This window comes from Rhineura floridana, chromosome 4 (assembly GCF_030035675.1).
Source record: "Rhineura floridana isolate rRhiFlo1 chromosome 4, rRhiFlo1.hap2, whole genome shotgun sequence".
Classification (NCBI taxonomy): domain Eukaryota; kingdom Metazoa; phylum Chordata; class Lepidosauria; order Squamata; family Rhineuridae; genus Rhineura; species Rhineura floridana.
In genome coordinates, this window is record NC_084483.1 from 206783858 (window position 1) to 206805232 (window position 21375).

At 46.9% G+C, this 21375-nt stretch overlaps 1 protein-coding gene across 10 annotated transcripts in view; it reads right to left on the bottom strand.

Moving 5' to 3' along the window:
* NCOA1 (nuclear receptor coactivator 1) overlaps positions 1 to 21375 on the bottom strand; it is a 393348-nt gene that overhangs the window by 47113 nt on the left and 324860 nt on the right. For 9 of the 10 annotated variants that reach the window (XM_061625854.1, XM_061625846.1, XM_061625848.1 and 6 more), the window contains 5 exons: positions 18532 to 18711; positions 16567 to 16662; positions 14439 to 14579; positions 13038 to 13185; positions 9422 to 10778 (listed from right to left, as the gene is read on the bottom strand). In XM_061625854.1, the coding sequence (XP_061481838.1) occupies positions 9422 to 10778; positions 13038 to 13185; positions 14439 to 14579; positions 16567 to 16662; positions 18532 to 18711 (1922 nt within the window). The remainder of the gene's footprint in view (positions 1 to 9421; positions 10779 to 13037; positions 13186 to 14438; positions 14580 to 16566; positions 16663 to 18531; positions 18712 to 21375) is intronic. The other variant, XM_061625852.1, reaches the window with a different exon arrangement.

Below are 21375 nucleotides of genomic sequence, written 5' to 3' on the forward strand. Positions count from 1 at the left end.
ACAGGAGACACTGGGAGAGAGAAAGGGATGCACGGCAAAGCTCACGGTATATTAACGGAGGAATCCAATCAGGCCAAAAGAGACCAATGGTGTCTATATACCAACGCGCGGAGCTTGGGAAATAAGCAAGGGGAGCTTGAAGTCTTAGTGCATCAAGGCAAATATGACTTCATAGGGATAACGGAGATTTGGTGGGATGACTCCCATGATTGGAATATAGCCATTCAAGGATATAAACTCTACAGAAAGAATAGAAGCAACAGAAAAGGAGGGGGAGTAGCGTTATATGTCAAAGACAAATACACCTCTATGGAAATCCAAGAGAGCGAACAAAGTGGTCCGATAGAGACCATTTGGGTAAAAATAAATGGAGAAACAAATAAAACCGACATGGTAGTAGGTGTCTACTACAGACCCCCTGGCCAAGAAGAGGTGGTAGACGAGGCCTTTCTCAAACAAATCTCTGAAATCTCAAGGACGCAAGAAGTAGTAGTGATGGGGGGCTTCAACTACCCAGATATCTGCTGGGAGACAAACTCTGCGAAGCACAAAGCCTCCAACAGATTCCTGATGGGCCTTGCTGATAATTTCCTCTTTCAAAAAGTAGAAGGAGGAACAAGGGGATTGGCAATCCTGGACCTGATCTTAACTAACACGGACAAATTGGTCACGGGAATTAAAGCGGTCGGTACCTTGGGGGAAAGTGACCACGTAATGCTGGAATTGGGATTCTGGGGAAAGCCAAAGAAGAATATAGTCAAACATGGACCTTGGATTTCAGGAAAGCCAATTTTAGCAAGCTCAGGGAAATGATGGGTAGGATCCCGTGGCAGATAGACTAAAGAAAAAAGGAGCCCAAGAAGTGTGGTTCATGAAGAACGTATTACAAAAAGCGCAATCGCAAACAATTCCAAAGAGGAAGAAAAACGGAAGACATCGGAAAAAGCCAATGTGGCTACACGGAAGACTGGTGGAGGAGGTAAAAATAAAAAAGAGCATGTATAAAGAATGGAAGGAAGGACGCATCACCAAGGAAGAGTACCAACGAGCGGCTCGAGCTTGCAGGAATAGCGTAAGGAAAGCTAAAACCCAGAATGAGCTGAGGCTGGCGAGGGAAGCGAGGAACAACAAAAAGGGGTTTTTCAGATATGTTCGAAGCAAGAGAAAGACCAAGCAAACGGTGGGACTGCTGCTCAATGAGGATGGCAAAATGTTGACAGATAACAAGGAAAAGGCAGAACTGCTCAACGCCTATTTTGCCTCCGTTTTCTCCCAAAAAGGGAACAGTGTGCAACCTTGCATCGGTAGCAATCTCAGTAAGGGGTCGGGACTGCAGTTCGAGATTGATAAGGAGATAGTCAGGAAATACCTAGTTAACCTAAATGAGTTCAAATCTCCAGGGCCTGATGAACTGCATCCCAGAGTATTGAAGGAACTTGCGGATGTACTCTCGGAACCTCTTGCCATCATCTTTGAGAAATCCTGCAGAACGGGAGAGGTGCCGGAGGATTGGAGACGGGCAAACATCGTCCCGCTCTTTAAAAAGTAAAAAAGAAGATCCGGGGAATTACAGGCCGGTCAGTCTGACTTCAATACCGGGAAAGATATTAGAACGGATAATAAAAGAGTCCATTGGCAACTATCTAGATGACAATGCTGTGATTAGTAGGAGCCAGCATGGGTTTGTCAAGAAAAAATCCTGTCAAACTAATCTCATCTCTTTTTTTGATCGGGTCACTAGCTTAGTAGATGGTGGAAATGCTGTAGATGTCATCTATCTAGATTTCAGCAAAGCGTTTGACAAAGTCCTCCACGACCTTTTGATTAGCAAACTAGTCAAATGCGGACTACATGGAAATACTGTCAGGTGGATTCACAACTGGTTGGAAAACCGTACTCAAAGAGTGGTCGTCGGTGGCTCTGCTTCGGACTGGAAGGAGGTCTCGAGTGGAGTGCCACAGGGTTCTGTCCTGGGGCCGATACTCTTCAACATTTTTATCAATGACTTAGATGATGGGGTGGAGGGAAGCCTTATGAAGTTTGCGGATTATACGAAACTGGGAGGGATAGCTAACACAATGGAAGACAGGAATAAAATCCAAAGGGACCTGGATAGACTAGAAAATTGGACTGAAATTAATAAAATGACATTCAATAAAGACAAATGCAGGATTCTGCATTTAGGCCACAAAAACAAAATGCACGGGTACAGGATGGGAAATACCCGGCTTAGCAGTAGTGCGTGTGAGAAAGACCTTGGAATTGTAGTGGATCGCAAGTTGAACATGACCCAGCAGTGTGATGCTGCGGCAAAAAAGGCAAATGCAGTTTTGGGCTGCATAAACAGAGCTATAGTTTCCAGGTCGAGAGAAGTAATAGTCCCACTATATTCTGCATTGGTCAGGCCTCATCTGGAATACTGCGTTCAGTTCTGGGCGCCTCATTTTAAGAAAGATATAGACAAGTTAGAGCGGGTTCAGAAGAGGGCGACCAGGATGATAGCCGGTATGGAGAACAAGTCTTATGAGGAAAGGTTGAAGGAACTTGGCATGTTCAGTCTGGTGAAGAGAAGGCTGAGGGGTGATATGATTGCACTCTTTAAGTACCTGAAGGGCTGTCACATAGAGGGTACAGATTTGTTCTCTGCTGCCCCAGAGGGTAGGACTAGGTCTAATGGTTTTAAGTTGCAGGAGCGTAGATTCAGATTGGATATTAGAAGGAACTTCTTGACAGTAAGGGCGGTTCGGCAATGGAACCGACTGCCTAGGAAGGTGGTGGGATCCCCTTCGCTGGATGTCTTCAAGCAGAGGCTGGACAGCTATCTGCGGGAGATGCTCTAGCTGTGGATTTCCTGCTGTGAGCAGGGGGTTGGACTCAATGGCCTACAAGGCCCCTTCCAACTCTATGATTCTATGAAATCTGGCGTCCTGCACTCTGGGACGATCAAGAAGAGATTCCAGCCCTCCTCTGTGTGACAACCTTTCATGTACTTGAAGAGTGTTATCATATCTCCCCTCAGTCTTCTCTTCTCCAGCCTATTAATTAGTAGGTCAGGTGTTTCAGAAATAGAAACAACTGCATTTTAGTTGTTACTAGCTTGAACTCTTTCCATATGGCCCTCAAATCATTAGTGCAGGGTTGTGGCAGGCTGTTGCTGCTTCCTCAAAGCTCAAATGAAACCTTGTCAGTTAATGTTATGGGTTTTAATAGATCATCATTTAATCTTGAAACCTTATATAATCGATGAAATCAGCATGTGAATCAAAACATTATTTCTGAAGCTACTTGTAGCCTACTTTGTTGATGGCCCACACGTTTGTGGTTGCAGGCATCGTTTTAACAAAGAGATTCCCTTCTGTACAAGAAAGAGAGGGAATGCTTTTTCTAAGATGGGCATGTGTCACCTGCAGCTTTTGATAAATACTTGTATTAAAAAACCATTATACAAATCTGATCTTTTTGTTTGACCAGACATCTTTAACCACTAAACATTGCAGTTCTCCTCAAAACAACTCCTAAATTGCACTGAAATCCCCTTCCTGTAATAACAGGAAACTTGCAGAAACGGATCACAAGTAAAGGCAGAGAGCTAGCAAGCTAGAGAACTCAGCCTTCACTGACCACAGGAAGGGATGGTCTGGCTAGAGGGATGACTCCTCCCCCGGAGAGGAGGTAAAAGGCTTGAGGGTACCTTGCCTAATCCCTACAGCAGGAGGCATCATCCCTATGAGGAATGTCTTCCATCAGAGCAAATCCTCCTCCTGTAATAAGGCCAGCTCAAGAGTTTGGGAACCTCCAAGTGCTTGCACCCCCATGACCTGAGAGTTGAGCTCCAGCATCCTCTTGGCCCTGAAACACATTTCTCAGACCACATAGGGCTTCACTGCTATATGCAGAGCTTGGAAAAGTTACTTTTTTGAACTACAACTCCCATCAGCCCCAGCCAGCATGGCTTGCCTGCTACAGATGGGCATTGGTATAGGACAGCTCTCTCTCATTAGCTCCAACGTGTTCTCTCAGTCCAAGTTCAAAATTTCATACTTGTCTCCATATTTATTCAAGTATGGTAAGGAAAACTTCAGAAGACAGCCTTGTTTGCTTAGATTATTTCATTCCTTCAGCTTCTCCCTCCCTGTCTCTTTGCTGACACATTATAGCAAGTCTCCTCATCAAAAGTAAAAGACTGCAAAATGTCCTTGAAGGTAGGAATGTGATCTAATGAGACAATTAGAGGGAAAGTGATATAGTGATAAATGATGACCGTCACTGTGTCTTAAGAAAGAGGAGTTTACTTACATTACTGCAGTCAACAAGTACAGAACGAAGCACTCCATCTAATGCAACCATCACTGGCTGCTGTATGTCAGGCTGTAAACCAGCCTTTTACTGGTGCCCTCCAGATGTTTTGCACTACAACGCCCATCAGCCCCAGCCGAACAGGGTTGACTTAGAACCAAAACTGCTGGCTTATTTAGCAGAAGTGCAGCAGAAGCCCACGTCTGAACAGGGATATTGCTACCATTTCCACCAGAGCAGAGTCAGGCTAGTATTAAGGATCCTGACTGTCAATAAAGTAGACCTCAAATATGCCCTGCAGTTCTAGTCTCTGAATCTTAAGTACAATAAAAAGTACAGAAAAAAATGGAGAATTATAGAGATATGGAAAGCAGTGCAAAGGTCTCATCTGGGAAATTAGAACCAAACAAAACCAGGGCCAGACAAGATTTTCAACATTACTGAAATGGCATCTTAACAATATAAGAGGAGCTTGATCACCGGATCAGGCCAGTGGCCCATCTAGTTCAATATCCTGTTCTTACAGATGCCCTAGCCTGAGTGCAAGAGCACTCTCCCCTCCTGCATACTGCCTTTGACTGTGGAGGCAGAACATAGCAATTGTGGCTAGGAGCCATTGACAGCCTTATCCTGCATGAATTAGTCCTCTTTTAAAGCTATCCAAGTTGGTGGCCATCACTGCCTCTTGTGGAAGCCAATTCCAAAGCTTAACTATACACTGTGTGAAGAAGTCTTGAGCAAGCAAGCAAATAAATAAAGCCTGAGCAAATAAAAAGGTTTTCGCATGGCACTGTAAAGATAAAGTTGGTGCCTAGCGAGCCTCTCTGGGGAGGTTCAGAAGCTCTTGAAAAAAAAAAGAAAAAAGGAGCAAGCAAAAAGACTGACTGAAAAACAATGAGCTAATGAAAAGAATTTGTCAGGTAGAATTTGGGAGATAACAGGAGGGCCCATAAGAAACCAAGTACTTACACTTTGCTCCAGAGGCTGGTGAAACAATTTAATAATACTTATGGAGTGCTCTAGGCCTTGCTATTACTTTGCTTTTTTTGGCATACAGAAGTACTTTTTACAGTGAGTGGCTCATGGAAAGAGGAATCTAGAGGAGTTGAATGCAGGGTGTATGTTGTGGGGGTGGCAGGGGGGGAGAGTAAGAGGAACTCTGCTACTGTTCCAGGTGGTGCACCTGAGCAACATTGCGTATTTTAGGATATGCAGAATAAGCTTTGCAAACCCTGAACTGCTAAAATGAAAAGCAGAGCTCCTTGCATGACCCTAACCTTCCTGCAATTCAGTGTAACTTCAGGGGTTTCAAAAGCTTCCAAACTCCCTATCTCTAACATGCCCCAGGCTTCCCCAAAAAATAATGGTCTTTTTTTCCGATTTACTGCCACTGTGGAACTTGGGAAGCCGACATCTGGGGTATGCCCAAAGAAGCTCAGCCTGCAAAGTCTGGGAAGAAACCAGAGAAGCCTGCAAGGGGCAGCTGATGGGAAACAGTGCAGAGAAGAGCCTTTTGTAGGCAGGATACAAAGAGAGCTGAAGTCCTAATGCCAGATGGGATCACCAAGTGGAGATTCCCAGATGAATGGACCCCTTAAATTCATTAAGAATCTTTAAGGCATTATTTGATATCTAACGCTTTTTAAGGGGCTCTGGGCTATTCACACAGAGCAGCCCCAGTCTGACATAAGTCTGCAAGTGGGCTTGTACTTGAAGTGTCAAACTCTTCTTGGTCTATTTGATAAAAAGGATTAACAGCCTTATCCATGTTGTCATCTTCCTTGGCTTGAGAAAGCAAGAAAGCAGCGGCCTCTCCTATTCATAGCCACTTGTAATGAATATTTATACACTGAAATCTCTCTTGCAGGGAAATTGTTTGAATTTGTTTTTATATTGTTTTAAATTTTAAAATTGTGTTTTAAATTGTTTTAAAAATATGTGTTTTAAATTGTATATTTGTTTTAATGTTTCTGATTGCTGTAAATCGCCCAGAGAGCTTCGGCTATCGGGCAGTATACGTGCAATAAATAAATAAACTGTCACTGCCACTTAATAACTCTATTACAAGAGATAACGGTACCTTAACTTTGCCAGTTCCCAGCTAGCAAACAGAAGGGAGACTGCAAATTCTTAGACGTGCTTAGCCCACTCACAGACTTATGACATATTTGGGCTCTTGAGTTCAGGAAATGTTGGAAATGAATAGCCCAGAGCCCCTTAAAAGCCTGAGATCTTTTTTCTGTTGGTGAAGCCAAAGAGATTTCTGAAACAAGGCACATCTCTCTATCACAACAGGATCTACAATCCAGTCCCTAACACACTCAACTGCAGCATGCAGACTCTTTAACAAAATACTGTTAGTCAATAAAACAAGCAAAAAAGGTTTTAATACTACCCCCCAACCCTCAAATCACTAAGGAAGCTTTTCTCCTTCTGGCAGTGCATCTTGCACCATGGTGGGCACGTAGGGCAAGCATAGTACCTAGCAAATAGCTGACACTTTGGGCCTCTTTGCAGTGTATACCTAAACAGATCTTTGAAAATATGCCTGTTTTACAGGTACCCTTCTCATTGAACCAGATCAGCTGCAGCAGCCTCTGCAAGGTAACGTGTAAAACAGCCCCTGACAAACAGCAGCAAGTGCAGGAGCAGCCAGAATGAGTGCTCCTGCAATTTCAGTATCCAAATTCTTGTCTTCGAGTCCAAACTCTCAAAGGCTTGTCTTGACATCATAAGGTGTGTCATCTTATTACAATTTGCATTGCTTGATACCATAATGTGAATAAACCATCACTACCAGTAGCTTGTCTTAGGCCTTCTGGTTTGAAAACACAAAGATTAGCAAGTAACCAGGTGTCGCCACTGTTCAGAACTGTATTAGTGATACTGCATGTGTCAAAATATATTAAGAGCTGGAGGATATACTGGACAGCATTTATTTGAACTTCTAGGAGCCATCCTAACACCTGCATTTGTGCAGGAATTTCTGTGATCTTGGACATGAAGTGAAGCTCCAGAAAGAAATGACACATGTTTTGTGATGACCACTCTGTGCAATACCCTCTTGACTCTACTCCCTTCCTCATTACATTATTCCAGAGCATTTGGGCAGGAGAGAAGAGGTGGCCACTAGCTGAGAGGAGCTGGGAAGAACACCAGTGAACTTTGCCTCCCTGAAAATTGCTGAAAAGCCACCCACCCCCTATCTCAGCCTGCAAGTGGAACCCTGAAACTGGGGAAGGGGCATTTCAACCAATCATGAGCCAGGGCCAGCTCCAGGTTTCTGGGGGGGCCATTGGGCACAGGCTATCAGTGGCCCCAGGGCACTCAGGAGTTGCTGTATGGCAGCCTCCACCACCTTAACGCCTTATGCACCCCTTTCCCTACCATAGTTCTCCATTCACCTTGTACCTCTTTGCCTCTTCTCACCCCCATGCCCATATCTCTCATTTTCCTCCCTACCCCATAACCCCTCCCTTTCTCTTCACACCCTTGGACCCCATACATCTGTTCTCCCTCTCTCTCTCTCTCTCACACACACACACACTCACTCACCAGCCACTCCTGACCCCTGCTCCTCTCTTTTCCTTCATCCTGGTCCATATCCTCATTTTTCTTACTTGCTCACCAGCCTCTCCCACCCCTATATCCGTCCCTTTCTCACAGCCTCCTGTCCCATGCCTCCATTTTTGTTTATCTCCCCCTCTCATTCACAGCCCCTCCTCTCTCCCCTCATACCTCTCCTACCCCATGCCATTCTTTCTCTCTCTCAGCAACCCTCCTGCCCCCCAGATCCTTCCTCTTCCATGCAGTTTTTCTCTCTGTCACCAGCCCCTCCTGCCCCATGCTCACACCATGCTTCTCTCTCCAGCGCCCCAACCCTCCTGCTATTCCCCCCTCTCTTCTGCCTCACCTCCGTGCCCTCCCCCCTCTCTCACAGACATGTTTAGGACTCCCATGCTCTACACCCCCCCTTTTGCTGCGCTCGCTGGGTGGCAGGAATTGCCAGCGTGGGGCAGCTCTTTGGGGTGGGCAAAGAGGGCGGGAAAGAGGCGGCGCTGCTGCTGCTTGGTGCGACTCGAATGAATGAGTGTCACAAGGTGAAGGGGGTGGGTGCCTGCTTGTGTCTTGCGAGGCAACAGCTGCCCTTCTTCCTTCTCAGGAGTTCAAGCAAAAGCCTCCCTCTTCCCCACCTCGGCTGCCAGCGACTCCAGCAGGAGAACGAAGAGCTGCTGCTGGTGCCACTTTCTGGCATGAGCAAGCAAGTGCCCATCCCCTTTGCCTCACTCACTCATTCGAGTCGTGGCAGGCCCCCGCAGCAATGAAGATGGGTGTGGGAAGAGGTGACTAGGTCCAGCGCTGTTGGTGGTGAGGGGCCCCTGTGAGCTCTTGGGTCCTCGCCCAGTGCCCAACCTGGCCACCTGCTGGCACCGGGCCTGGTATCAGCATCTGTGTATTTTCAGTAACAGAAAATAAATGCTAGATATAAAACTACTGTTACTGAAAACAATACATATTTAATGCAGTTTATTTAAGAGGGCAGCAAACTCAATAGAACAATGCAGTTTGCATATAACAAAGATGATAAACAGGCTGATATACTGCCCCTGATAGTAGTTCCTAATGAACAGATGACACTGCCTTATATTGAGTCAGACCACTGGTCCATCTAGCCCAGTACTACCTACTCTGACTGGCAGCAATTCTCCAGGGCCTCAGGCAATGAGAGGTCTTCCCTGAGATCCATTTCAACTGACGATGGCAAGGATTCAACCTGGGATTTTATGGGCTCCACCCACTGGGCTCGGCCCCTTCCTCAACTTACCAAGGCTGGATAGACACACTAAACTAATACAGTAATAAAAATGTATTTGTAATAAAACTCCAAATACTACTACAAACTTCAGGGTCACACAATAGGCTCACTTGAACACAGGCACTGGGATGGCTCTTGAAGCTGCAAAAAGCCCTATCTGGACAGCCCCTTACCTGGGTTGTTCTGGAACGCCGTATCTCCGTGACCCTGCAGTGTCAAGAAAGGAGCGCCACCAACCAACAGTAGTGACCCAAGCCTCCTCCCCTGCGGAGCAACATATTTGTCCCTTTTCTAACAAGAAAGACCCACCTGGCCCTGTGACTGCGGCTTCACCTCCTCCTGAGCAGAGGGCTTCATTCGCAGGGCTGGAGCGATGGCACTGCAGGGATCCAGTTGCTCTGGATTCTCTTTCACCTTGACATCGTCCAGGCTCAAGGTGGGGTTGGCCGCCAGCTCTTTTTCATCCTGGTCAAGCAGGTAGCGGAGGAGCTGATGGTCCTTGGAGTCCTTCTTCTTCACCACATCTGCCTCCAGCCTAATGTCAGGGGTCCCCGGGGCCTGGCTTTGTGGGGCAACGGCGACTGCTGTTGCGCTGGGCGCGTTGTCTTTCTTCTCGTGCTCCATGGACAGGGTGGCGATGTCTGAAGGGCTGCCTTCCCGGAGGAGCTGGTGCAAGATCTTGTGCCTCTCTGTGAGAGAACTGTGGGAGGATGGGCAGGCGCTGCCTAGGGGGTTTCCAGAGGCTGGGGCACCGGAGGAGCCTGTGCAAGACAAGGGGTCTTTGCAGCTGGTGTCTGCATCAGCATGCCGCAACTGCTCCTGGGCCGTCGTAGCCAAAAGCTGGACTAGCTTGTGGCTGGTGGCCTGCAAGCCCTTGCTGTCACCCTCTGAGAGCCTGTCGCCGCCGCCACCACCACCATGCATTAAGCCCAGGTCCAGGGGCTTGCTGTCGCTTGGGCAGCTGTCAGAATGGCTCATATCGCACAAGATGGAAGTGATCTCCTTGCTGTCTTTTGGCTCCGTCTTCATGGATGGCAGGCTCATCCGGCTGGGTGAATTCTGGTTGCTTGGCTGCCGCAGAACAGGAGAGGGGCTGGAGTAGCCCATTGGGGGGCTGGGCCCTTCAGTCAGTCCCTGCATGGAGTTTAATGGGGTGCCCGGATAAGGCCTGTTGCCAAGGGTACTGCTGGCACCGCAGCTGCCCACCATGCCTACCGGGGAGTGCGTGGTAGGCATAGAGGGAGAAAAAGGGTTGCTTGGCACTCTAGGCCGATGGACCAGTCCAGGGCTTACCCGATGCCGGGGGGACATGAACTGTGGTGGGGTGACCCCAGGGCTGCTCATCGGTGAGCTATTGAGGTTTATAGCATGGCTACTGTTCTGGAGACCAGCTTGCCCCTGGCTTAAGGCAACATTCGTTCCCATCTGGCTCCCAGGTGAACATCCAAAAGCGGCTTGGCTGGGGGCAGCACTGCTACTGCCATGCAGGCCAGGTCCTGGTGGGTGGCTTGCACCGGTCGTTAACATGCTACCGTTGGCGGGAGGAAGAGGAGAGGGCAAAGCCATGCCTTGTCCAGGGGAGATGTTGGGGTTCAGTGAGGGACTGACACGGGGAAGAGGCATTCCAGAGTTAGTGTTTTCTTGAGGTGACAGTGTGCCGTGTTCTCTGAGTCAAGAAAAAGGGAGAGAGACAGAGAGAGAGGTGTTTGGTGGAGGAAAGAGAGAGACAGGCTGTATGTTTTACATGCCCTCTGGTCTGCTTCCCCCATCATGTGCGCTTTCACTGCGGGTGGGGAGAGGAAACGTTACGTGGGAACTGGTCATCCACCTGGGTTTGCAGAACGTTCCAGCACTAAGCTCCTCACGCAACGATCACTCCCTTCTCCCTCCCGGGAGCCTCCTAAGTCTGTTCTGGGAGTTTCTCTAACTCTCAAGAGCAGATTTGGGGATGGCACAGGGACTCTGCAGGAGGGGGGGATGAGAAGGAGAGAAAATCCCACTGAACTAGCGGTAACCCTTGAGCAAGTGCAACTTTTCTGTTGATCAGTGATCAGGAGGCTCAATTGCTTCTACAATTGTGCCAGGAACATTCATGTGACTAATTCCCCCCCTTCACACATGGGCCTCTGAAAGAACTATTCCATAAGGACTCCAGTAGAGGAAACGGCATAACCGAAGAATCCCTGAAAGCCACAACAATGGAAAGGTCTGAACTTCTACACCAGGTGTGGGGACCCTTTGGCCTTCCAGATGTCGCTGAACTACATATCCCATCAGCTGCAGCAGGTATGGCCAATGGCCAGAGATGAGGGGAGTGCAGCTCAGCAACATCTGGAGAGCCAAAGGGCCCCATACTTGCTCTACGTTAAACCCAGAAAATGTCACAGCATGGCAGCCCGGAGGAGTTAAATCCAGAGCAGCTCACATGTCCCTTTAAGGCTGATACACCAAGAACAGCTTCATTTTGCCATTCTAGCACTACCTTGACAGGCTTCTCATCTAAACATGGTTCCCCCCCTCCCAAAATTGCTGATGTCAATTTTGATCCCCCCCGTAAGATAATGACCATTCTGCACAGCTGCACCTGTTCAGCTAGACAGCTCCTCCTCCTGACTTACCACCAGGCTGCAGCTCATCGTGTGAATCTGTTTAAAATTCATAATTGGCTCTTCCTCCTGTTTGGCTACCAGAAAGCCAAATGCATGATCTTTCTTGTGATTTTTCAGGGAACTGCTTCAAACCTAACCTTCCCAGAGTTCAAAGGATCCTACACACTTCTCTTCGACCCAAAAGGAAAAGCGTTCCCATAAAACAATGAGAGGAAGAAAAGCGGGTTGAGAAACTTCTTTTAAAATAGGATGAAGTCATACTACCTGCTCCCCCAGGCTGGCACCAGACTGCAGTGGGCCTGAAAGGCAGTGGCAGCACTACTGCCACCACCAGGGCTTAAATAGGCCCAGCTGCATCAATGCACTGTGTGCACATGCTTGCCATCACCCAAAATGGCAGCTAAGGTGTCAACATGCCTGAGAGGGTGTCTCCTGCTGGGCGCACGCCTCGTGGCCCAATTTGGCACAGACTGCCGAGCAGGAGCTACACCCACTAACACCCAGCATCAGGGGCCCCTCTCAGTCACAGGGGCCCTTGGCCAATGCCCAAACTGCCACCCACTGGCACTGGACCTGTAAACCCCCCCCCACCAGTACTTTGAAGTCATTTATGTTGTTTTATTCAGGATTACATAATCCTGAAATGGAAATTCTGTTCCTACCTGTACTTTTTATTTTTTTTGCTCAGAAACGATGGCGCTGCTTGCCAAAGCTTAAACACTAGCCTCCAAAGGCACACTGGATACCAGTATGGGAGCTAGCCTAAAAAAACTCCCAGCGTGGACCTAAAACCCCAAACGCAGGATTTTGGGGTTTCCTGCTGCACTCATCACAACAAATGCCGTTGCAATGCTCACATGCTCTGGTTCGATCTGCACAGTCGTGGCATAACCCCTCCCCCCCACACATTTGTGCCATGGGTCACACAGTATGGTACAACAGGCCAGTCCCTGTCAGTGGACAATCCCCACAAAGGAAAGCTTTCATGTATGAAAGGGATCTGAAGAGCCAGCTGTTATCATCATCATTTATTGATATGTAACGGCACCATCTGGATAACTTATGGGGTCCCACAAGCAAAAAAGAGTCCTGGGGCCAAGACATTTATCGTTCAATTCAGACAACGAGGGTGAGGAGGAGAGGAATTAATGATTTTAAATTGTTCCGTTCTGTGTTTATATATGTTGTAAACCACTTTGGGTTGTTTTATAAAATGAATAGTGGGATATAATTTTTTTTTATAAATAAATTAATGTAAACCTGAAAAGCAGTATATAAATGCCTTAAATAAATAAACAGAAACTCTCAAGACTCACCTCTCAATTATGTGAATGCCCATGATGAACGGCTGCACCTCTGGGCTTTGAGGGCAGCAAAGTCTGCATTTGGTATGAGCGCTCAGAACAGTCCCGTCACTTAGTGTGAACCGGTAAGAGGGGCTGAAGGCTGTGCCCCGTGTCATGACTGGAGGGGGAAAGAAAGGAAAAGAGTTGGGGGGGGGGGAGAGAAGGTGGCTGAATAGGCAGCAATGCTTTGCTTTCCCTTGCCTTCTGCTATCAGCAGTAATGATTCTAACAGAGATTTTTCTGTATAACTGTGCAGTCATGAACTCCTTTTTGTCCTTGCATCAACACTGAGTTTGGTGAATACTGTTCCCTTTTTACAATAAGAGAACTGAGACAGTGGCTTGCCAAAGTTATCCAAGTGGGGCTGAGCATTCGAAACCTCCTCTTTCCACTGAAGTGTAGGGGCTCCCAAATACCACTCCCCTCCCAAAAGAGGCAAAGGGAGATGAGCAGAGAGAATAAGAAAAGGATCCATAGGATTTGAGTTGTTAGGAGGGAGCACCAAGCCGCTCAAAATTCCTAAGGAACTCATCAGCGTAGGATGCCAAATGCCCCCTCCGGGCTACGAATAAGGAGAAGATAAACCCATGGCTGGCAAAGATGCTATTCTCTCAGTCTCAGCAAAAAAGGCGATGCACTGACCCATCTTGTGGAAGTCTTATAAGGATAACCAAGATAACATGTGTGAGGTGTTTCAAGCACTTTGGGAAAGTGCCAGAGAAACACTAAGAATTATCATCTATCACATTTTTGTCCCACCCTTCTTTTTCCAGAGAGTTCAATGAAGCATACACACGATCCTTCCCCTGCCCCCAGTTTTATCTTCACAACTATCCTGTCAGGCTCTGAAATAGAGTATGACCAGGAAAAGGTCACCCACGTGAGCTTAATAGCAATTGGGACTTAGATCTCCCTCATCTATGTCCAGTGCTCTCACCACACTGCCACATTTACTCTCTCAATAAAAAGGGACCCTCTTGAAAAGACTTTGGGCCATCTCTGTCCTCTTTCAGGACTAAGAAGGCAGCCAGCCTTAAGTAGCTGGGCTCGTTTGTGTTAGTTCTTATTTCTTGAAAGGGCCGCAAGGAGGCCTCTGGCTTGGCACACTGCCCCGAAATGGGAAGCCAACTGCCTTCTAGGCCAGGTTGCTATGGGAGTGGGGAGAGATGGCTGGCAGCTTGCTGGAATCCTACTGACTGCCCAAGCAAGGGCCCCTTGCCAGCCGGAGAGGCCACCGGCACGATACACCCATTTCAGCTACTTCCTTTGGCAGCATTATTTGCCTCCTTCATTGGGATTTCTCTTTTCTTTCCAGTCCGGAAAGGACACCCAACAACAATGGCAGTGCTTGCAAAGAGAGGAGCTTTTTACCTTCCTGAAATAGCTGCTTGGCATATGATGGCTCCCTGCCCTGAGGCTGGAAGAACGCATAGATGCATTTCCTCACTAAGTCCTCCCAGCCGGTCCGGCCTGCTGCTCTCAGGGAACTGGTGTCAATGGAGATGATTTTACCTGAGTAGAGAGGAATGAAAGCAGACGCGTTAGACCTGGAAAGCCAAAAGCAGAGCCATAAAGAACGTGGATTGAACAGCAGAGCCTGCTCTTATCCACACTTCTGCTGACTATTTCTTACTTGTCTTTCAACAAAGGCATCTCGAGGTTCTGTCAGCAAATCTCAAACCTCCATCTTTCTGCTCTGGTTTTGATTATTAATGAATGTTTCTGGGTTTTATTTTTTTAAAAAATCCTGCATAGGCTGCCTTGAGTACTCCACGTTTGGAGGTGGGACGAGATTAAATAAATGTCTTAATTAATAACTAAATGAATGCCCATACAGCCATGTCTAAGATCATCACTTATTTAATTTACACCTCATTCTTCTAGCTCCTTCACTTGAGCCCTGCAAACACTAACGGCTCTGCCCATTCTCCTTTACTGCTTCTGACATCTGTAATTCATTCCCAGAAGATCTCTCTCTTTTTTCAACCCCCCAGCTCTAAACCCAAGTTTCCTCTGAGGCCTTTGAGCTAACTCCTCAGTCCTCTTCCGCAGCTGAAGAGTCCTGGCCTCTTCTCCTCCTGCCCCTGAACAAGAACCTGAACTCTACCCAAGTCACTCTGTACACGGATCATGATGTGTAAAATAAATAGGCTAGTATTTTGGCAGAGGGGAGGTTGGAGGTTCCGCCTTTGATGTTTTGATTATACCTGTTAAAAACTGAGTAAACATTTAAAAAAATAGACTAGTAGTCTACACTGATAAGTGGGCACTATCTTTTCTACTCCCTTCCCTTGCTCACTGTCCCCACACCTCTTTTAATTCCTGCCACATTTCCTTATGAAGTGGGGCAGAGGAACCACTGGGATATGTCTGTGGAGATTTCCCCAGTTTTAAAGGGAATAGAGCCTCTCCACCTGATATGTATAACAGAAGTGTCTAAAATTATGCACGGCATGGAGAAAGTGGATGGAAGCATTTTCTCCCTCTCTCATAACACTAGAACTTGGGGACATCCAATGAAGCTGAATGTTGGAAGATTCAGGACAGACACAGGAAATACTTCTGTACGCACTGCATAGCTAAATTACAGAATTCTATCTCACAGGATGCAGTGATGGCCACTGACTCTGATGGCTCTAAAAAAGGATTAGACAAATTCATGGAGGGCAAGGCTATCCACGGCTACTAGTCATGATGGCTATGCTCTGCCTCCATAGACAGAGGCAGTATACTTCTGAATACCCTACAGAGGTATGTCTGGCACCTTCGCTATAAAGTTTTCAGCGAACACTAAAGGCACACCTCTTTACTCTGGCCTTCAGTTCCTGAGATGTATATTTTCAGAACCCACCTTATTCTTGTGTTTCAAATTTGTTTTAATTCTTTTTAATACTGTATTTTAGATTTTATAACCTGCCGTGGGACCTACTGGTGAAGGGTGGGCAACAAATATTAATATTAACAACAACAACAACAGCAACAACAACAGTTGCTGGGAAATGCAGGAGGCGAGAGGGCTCTTTGCACTCAGGATTTTCTTGCAGGTTTCCCACAGGCATCTGACTGGCCACTGTGAGAAGCAGATGCTGAACTAGATGGACCATTGGCCTGATCCAGCAGGCTCTTCTTACGTTCTTATGATGCACAGCTCCACATGTACAGAGGGACTGCAGACTGTGGCCAAGTGAGTGCTACCATTATTCCCATTGTTGCTGTTGCTGGTGGTGTTGTTATTGTTAAATTTATTACCCAAAACCAGCAAGTCCCAGGGTGAGTTACAGCAGTTTAAAATTTAATATTTAATAACAAATAACAATCACAGGAATAGGGTGGGTCCTGAAAACATACATCTCAGATGTCTCAGGCCAGGGGAAAGGTTACCAGCTGCTCCCAAATAAACCATCTCCATCCCACGGTGGATGGCTACGCTAGGGTGAAGTAGATTTACCCTTCCCCAGCACCCTGGGACCAAGGGTCTGGCTCCCCTTCTGAATGGTACCTGTAGTATCCTGCTTGGTCATGAAGGATTCTGATGTGGCAGGAGCTGTGGGTCGAGGTAATCGTCGTGCGATGCATATCAGACAGGACTGCAAATCTGCCGGGAAGAGAAGCAGCAGCAGAGCCAGGTCGGATGTGGGAAGAGAAGACAGGCTAGGCTGCAGGCCAGGGTACCTTTGAAAAATCCTTTCCCCTTTTCCAGACTCTCCCAGAATTGTCTCCTCACTCTCCCTCAATGTCTGCCATCAGCACCAAACCTCACCCACACGCATGCCTGAATTTAAAACCACCATTCCCAAAGAGAAAAGCAGACCTCCCAAAGGAGATGCAGCTTTTGCCAAAGGAAGCTTCTTGGACTCTTTTTTTTAAACAAGGAATTAACTTTCCCTGTAACCAACCCGAAAACGGAACATGAAAACAGTGACTCCTGCCTGGGATTTGATGTCAGAGACATGAGCTGTTCCTGGGATATGTCCCAGTGAACTGGGGCAAACAAAGCATTGGAGATGTGGAGCTTCAGGAAGAACTCCGAGGAGGAGAGAGAGAGGACTTGCACAGAAAAGCATCCTGGAGGGCTGTCTCTCTGACCTCAGATTTGGGATGAGAATGTGACTGGCCAACCTGAGCTACTCTCTTTGTTAATTCTGGGGAAAGCTCAGGCCAGTTTCCCCCCTCCCCCAGCCCCCCAGCTTAGGAAAGATCACTAGAGCCATGTCTAAGCCACATTTTGCAGTGAAAAGCAGTATTGTTGAATTAAACCTTTTCAACAGCAGCCAGACTTTATAAACTATTGAAAGTTTGCTTGGGAAGAAGGATTGGCATTGGCGTAGTATATGTGTGTGTTCACTCCACACTGTTTGGGAGAATTAATTCTAAGTCCATTTGGATCTGGCAGTGCTGTAAAATAAAAGGCAGTAGCAAAAGCCAACAACTATCAGCTCTGGGCAAAGTATCTGCTCATAAACCCCTTTGTGATTTATTTCTTCCAGTCATGATCTCCTGTGTAAGCTGCAATGGATTAATTCAGCTAATGCACTGGAACGAAATGGCCACTACGGAGATATGAGCCCAAAGTGTTCTGCCGGAAAGTCTCTTTTATGGAGCTGAGCCAGACTGCAGGTATGTATTGAGACCCCAATCCTGAACCCAGGTCTGCTATGCACATATATCTACCCAGGTACCCAACCACTGTGGTGCTGTGGTGCTCGAGCAAGGTATAAATATTTATCAGCTGCTGCTGGGTTCAATGGAGCAAGAGGTGCAAATCAGAGGAGACCACCCTGTAGAGGAAAGGCTGCTTAGGGAAACATCACCTCCGATTCACCGGGTGAGGACCTCCAATCTATTTTTAGCTATCTCAGATGACAAGCCTCTATGCCTGCTACTTTTTGTCTGTTTGTGTGCAGTTAAAATCAGAAGGATCTTATGTTTGTTTCTCTAGCAGCTGGGTCACAGAAGTCCAAATGATCTTGCCAGAGATAAAGGGCTTGCCAATCTGCTAATATTAGAAAACATACAAGTGCATCCTTTGTCCCTTCCTGTACAAAGAGTGATGTCGAGGACAACCACAGCTCCTTATGAATGCAACTGGCAGGCCTGCCCCAGACTGCCTGGTGTCCCTGCTCCTCCTGCAAAGACTGCACCTGCCACACCTGCCTTTCATTCAGCCTGCAGTGCAGATGCACCTGGGCCACCTAGATTTGGCGCAGGTCTCAGGAGCTGCAAAGGTGGTATACCTCCCCGCTCCCTAAAGGCGAACTTGTGGCCTGTATGTTGAGCTGCAGGCATCATGACTCCTCCTCCAAAGTGGGAAGGAAATACCGCAATCTCCTTGCAATCCCCTTGCAAGAAAGGTCCTACAGGAGGACAGCAGAGGACAATTTGTCTCTCCTCCTCCCCTCCCTACCCCCAGGAATGCAATGCAGCACACGCAAGCACCTCTAAATGAGCCACCCTCAGCTCCTACCTTCACCTTCTTCCTTGATCAGTTTCGGCTGGGACACCGTGAAGCACTGCATGACTTCATAACGCTGTCGGGCCTCCTGGTTCTCTGCACCTGGCTCGTCTGGGGGACGGATCAGCATCCTGCAGTTGAAGGTATGGCTATTGCGCCTGGTGGACTCCTGTGGCCAAGGAACTCCATTTACTGCATAAGGAGGAAAGGAGAGCAAGGAATCCTACTGGAAGGTTTTGAGGACGTGGATGGCATGCAGAAGACCAGAATCTGGGAACTTGGTGGAGAGACTAGGAATTGCAATTACCTCCAAAAACCCCTTGTGATTATATGAACATTTAAAGCTACCATACTGTCAAAGCCTTTGACAGTCCATGACCTAGGCTAGTACTGTCTACTCTGACTCATAGCAGCTTGCCAGGTTGACAAGCAGAAGTCTTTCCTCAGCACTGTTATGATCCAGGGACCAAAGCAATGATATTCTGCATGCAAAGCATACCCTCCACAGCAGAGCTATCTGTCTTGGGCACATTGTTATGACCTATGATTATGACACCACCATTCTAATTAATTGGCTGTGTTGTTCAGATCACTCATGAAGCTTATGATAAATTTTGTGGTCTTCAAATCCATGAACAGAACTGAGTGACTACATTAGTGGAAAGCAGCTACTTTTTTATTTTTTTGCTTAAGAGGGACACTAGCATTAACTAATCATCCCTGCTCTGTATTCATGCCATCTAGGATTACTGAGATAATGTTTCAGAAGTGCTCTGGACACACAAAAAAGCAATATATTAATAAATGTGTTATTTGTATTTGGACGTTTGAACTCCAGTGCAGATTGCCAGTCTCTCCTGGGAAATTTCAGAACTTTTAATCTAGCCTTCACCAACCTCCAGCTGTTTTGGACTACAACTCCCATCAGTCCCAGCAATATGATGCTGAGAGTGATGGGACTTCTAGTCCAAAACACCCAGAGGGCACCAGATTGGGGAAGGCTGCTTTACTCTATTATGCTATGGCCAAAAATGAGTTTACTGTTTTTCACGCAGCTGCAAATTTCCCACAGCCCTCTTGCTCCATCTGTAGTTTATTTTACTGCTAGGCCCTTTTGGATAGCTAGTGGCCACATTAGGGCCATCAAGACCCACCAACATGGATGGGCTGCAAAAGAGGATTAGACTATCAGTGGCTACTAGCCATGTTGACTATGTGCTTCCTTCATGGGTGGAGTCAGTATGGTTTTGAATACCGATTGCAAGAAAACACAGGAGGGGAGATTGCTTTGGGGCTCAGGTCCTGCTTGCGAGCTTCCCATAGTCATCTGGTTGGCCACTGGGAGAACAGGATGCTGGAGTAGATGGGCCACTGGCCTGATCCAGCTATAGGGCTCTTCTTAGACAGCTTCCTCCAGTTACTATTGCCCCCTGCACCTTTGTGCTATCCAGAGCGGCTCTGCCAATCACAGCTCCAATGATTCTCTAAGAAACATGCACACATGTACAGATGTTTTGCATGCAGAGATATACATGCACTCACTACCATTAACGATGAGGTCACCAACATAAGATGCCCGAGGATGAGTTGGCCTCATTTAATTGAGCAATGCTATATTTTGCTTCTGTCCTTTTCTCGCATCATGCAACTCATGACCACCAAAAATATTTAATTACTCTATTGCTTATCTGATGAATCAGTTGTGGCCCACTGGAATCAAAAAGCTTCTTGGCATGTGTCACTGGGGCTGGGGGACCACAGAATGACACTACTCCAGGGATGGGATGTTATATGTTGTGGAGAGACATGCAATTAAATGTAAGCTTTGCTCATGTGAAATATCTGGAAGCTGCCTTATTACACAGGGTCAACCTTCTACCAACATCCTTTTCACTGGGGATGCTATTGATTGCACCTGGGACCATTTCTATGTGAAGCTTGTGTGCTCTGCCACTGAGCTATGGCCCTTCCTCTACAGCTCTATGGCACAAAATCCTTTTAATGTGGGTTACCAGGAACATGCTGAGGATGTGCTATTACACCAAGGTATGGCCCATCCACAATTCCCTTCCATCTTTGCATAGTCATACTTGAATTAAGTACGCTAGTTCCCTTGGCAACCATATTCACAAGTTTTTAAAAAATCCATGTTCAATACAAACAAGGAACACTCTGCGTGTGTGTTTTGATGCTATTATGACATTTCACAAAACATTAAACCACATCTACACACAAATGTGCACTGCAGTAAGCTAAAATCAGTTTAAGACCTGATTAAGTGAAATATTGATTTAAGCCTGCCTTATATTAAATTAGCTTAAGTCAATTTTATATTGAATGGAGCTAATTTGATACAAACGATACTGAAATCAATGTTAAGGTGGTGTACGCTGAGGGGTTGGCACTGGCTTAGCAGGATTGATTTTGCAAACAGCAGGACCATTGTATGCTTGCTTAGATCTTGTCCAGTTGGTGGGCTTGCAAAAGTCTGAGGCCTCTAAGCCTTTTTCCATTGCTAGGCTGAAGGAGGCACACAGATCTTTCTTGGGAGGTATACCAATGAATGCTCAGCACGACCCTCTCCCCATTTCTGCATAGCAAAAGAGCCAATACCAGAGTTGCCACAGCAGTTGCCAGGGGATTTGGAACTCTAGCTTTGCACTGATTACCCAGCAGCTCATTGAACTGACAATGGATACATCATCACAACACTTACACCTGTATCGAGTCTTCAGGGTTGTGTAGATTTATCCTCATAACAACCCTGTGACGGAGGTTAAACCTGGCTAGACCGAGAGTTTGTGACTAATCCAAGGGCCACTTATCTGGGCTTCATGGTCAAATAATGATTTGGAT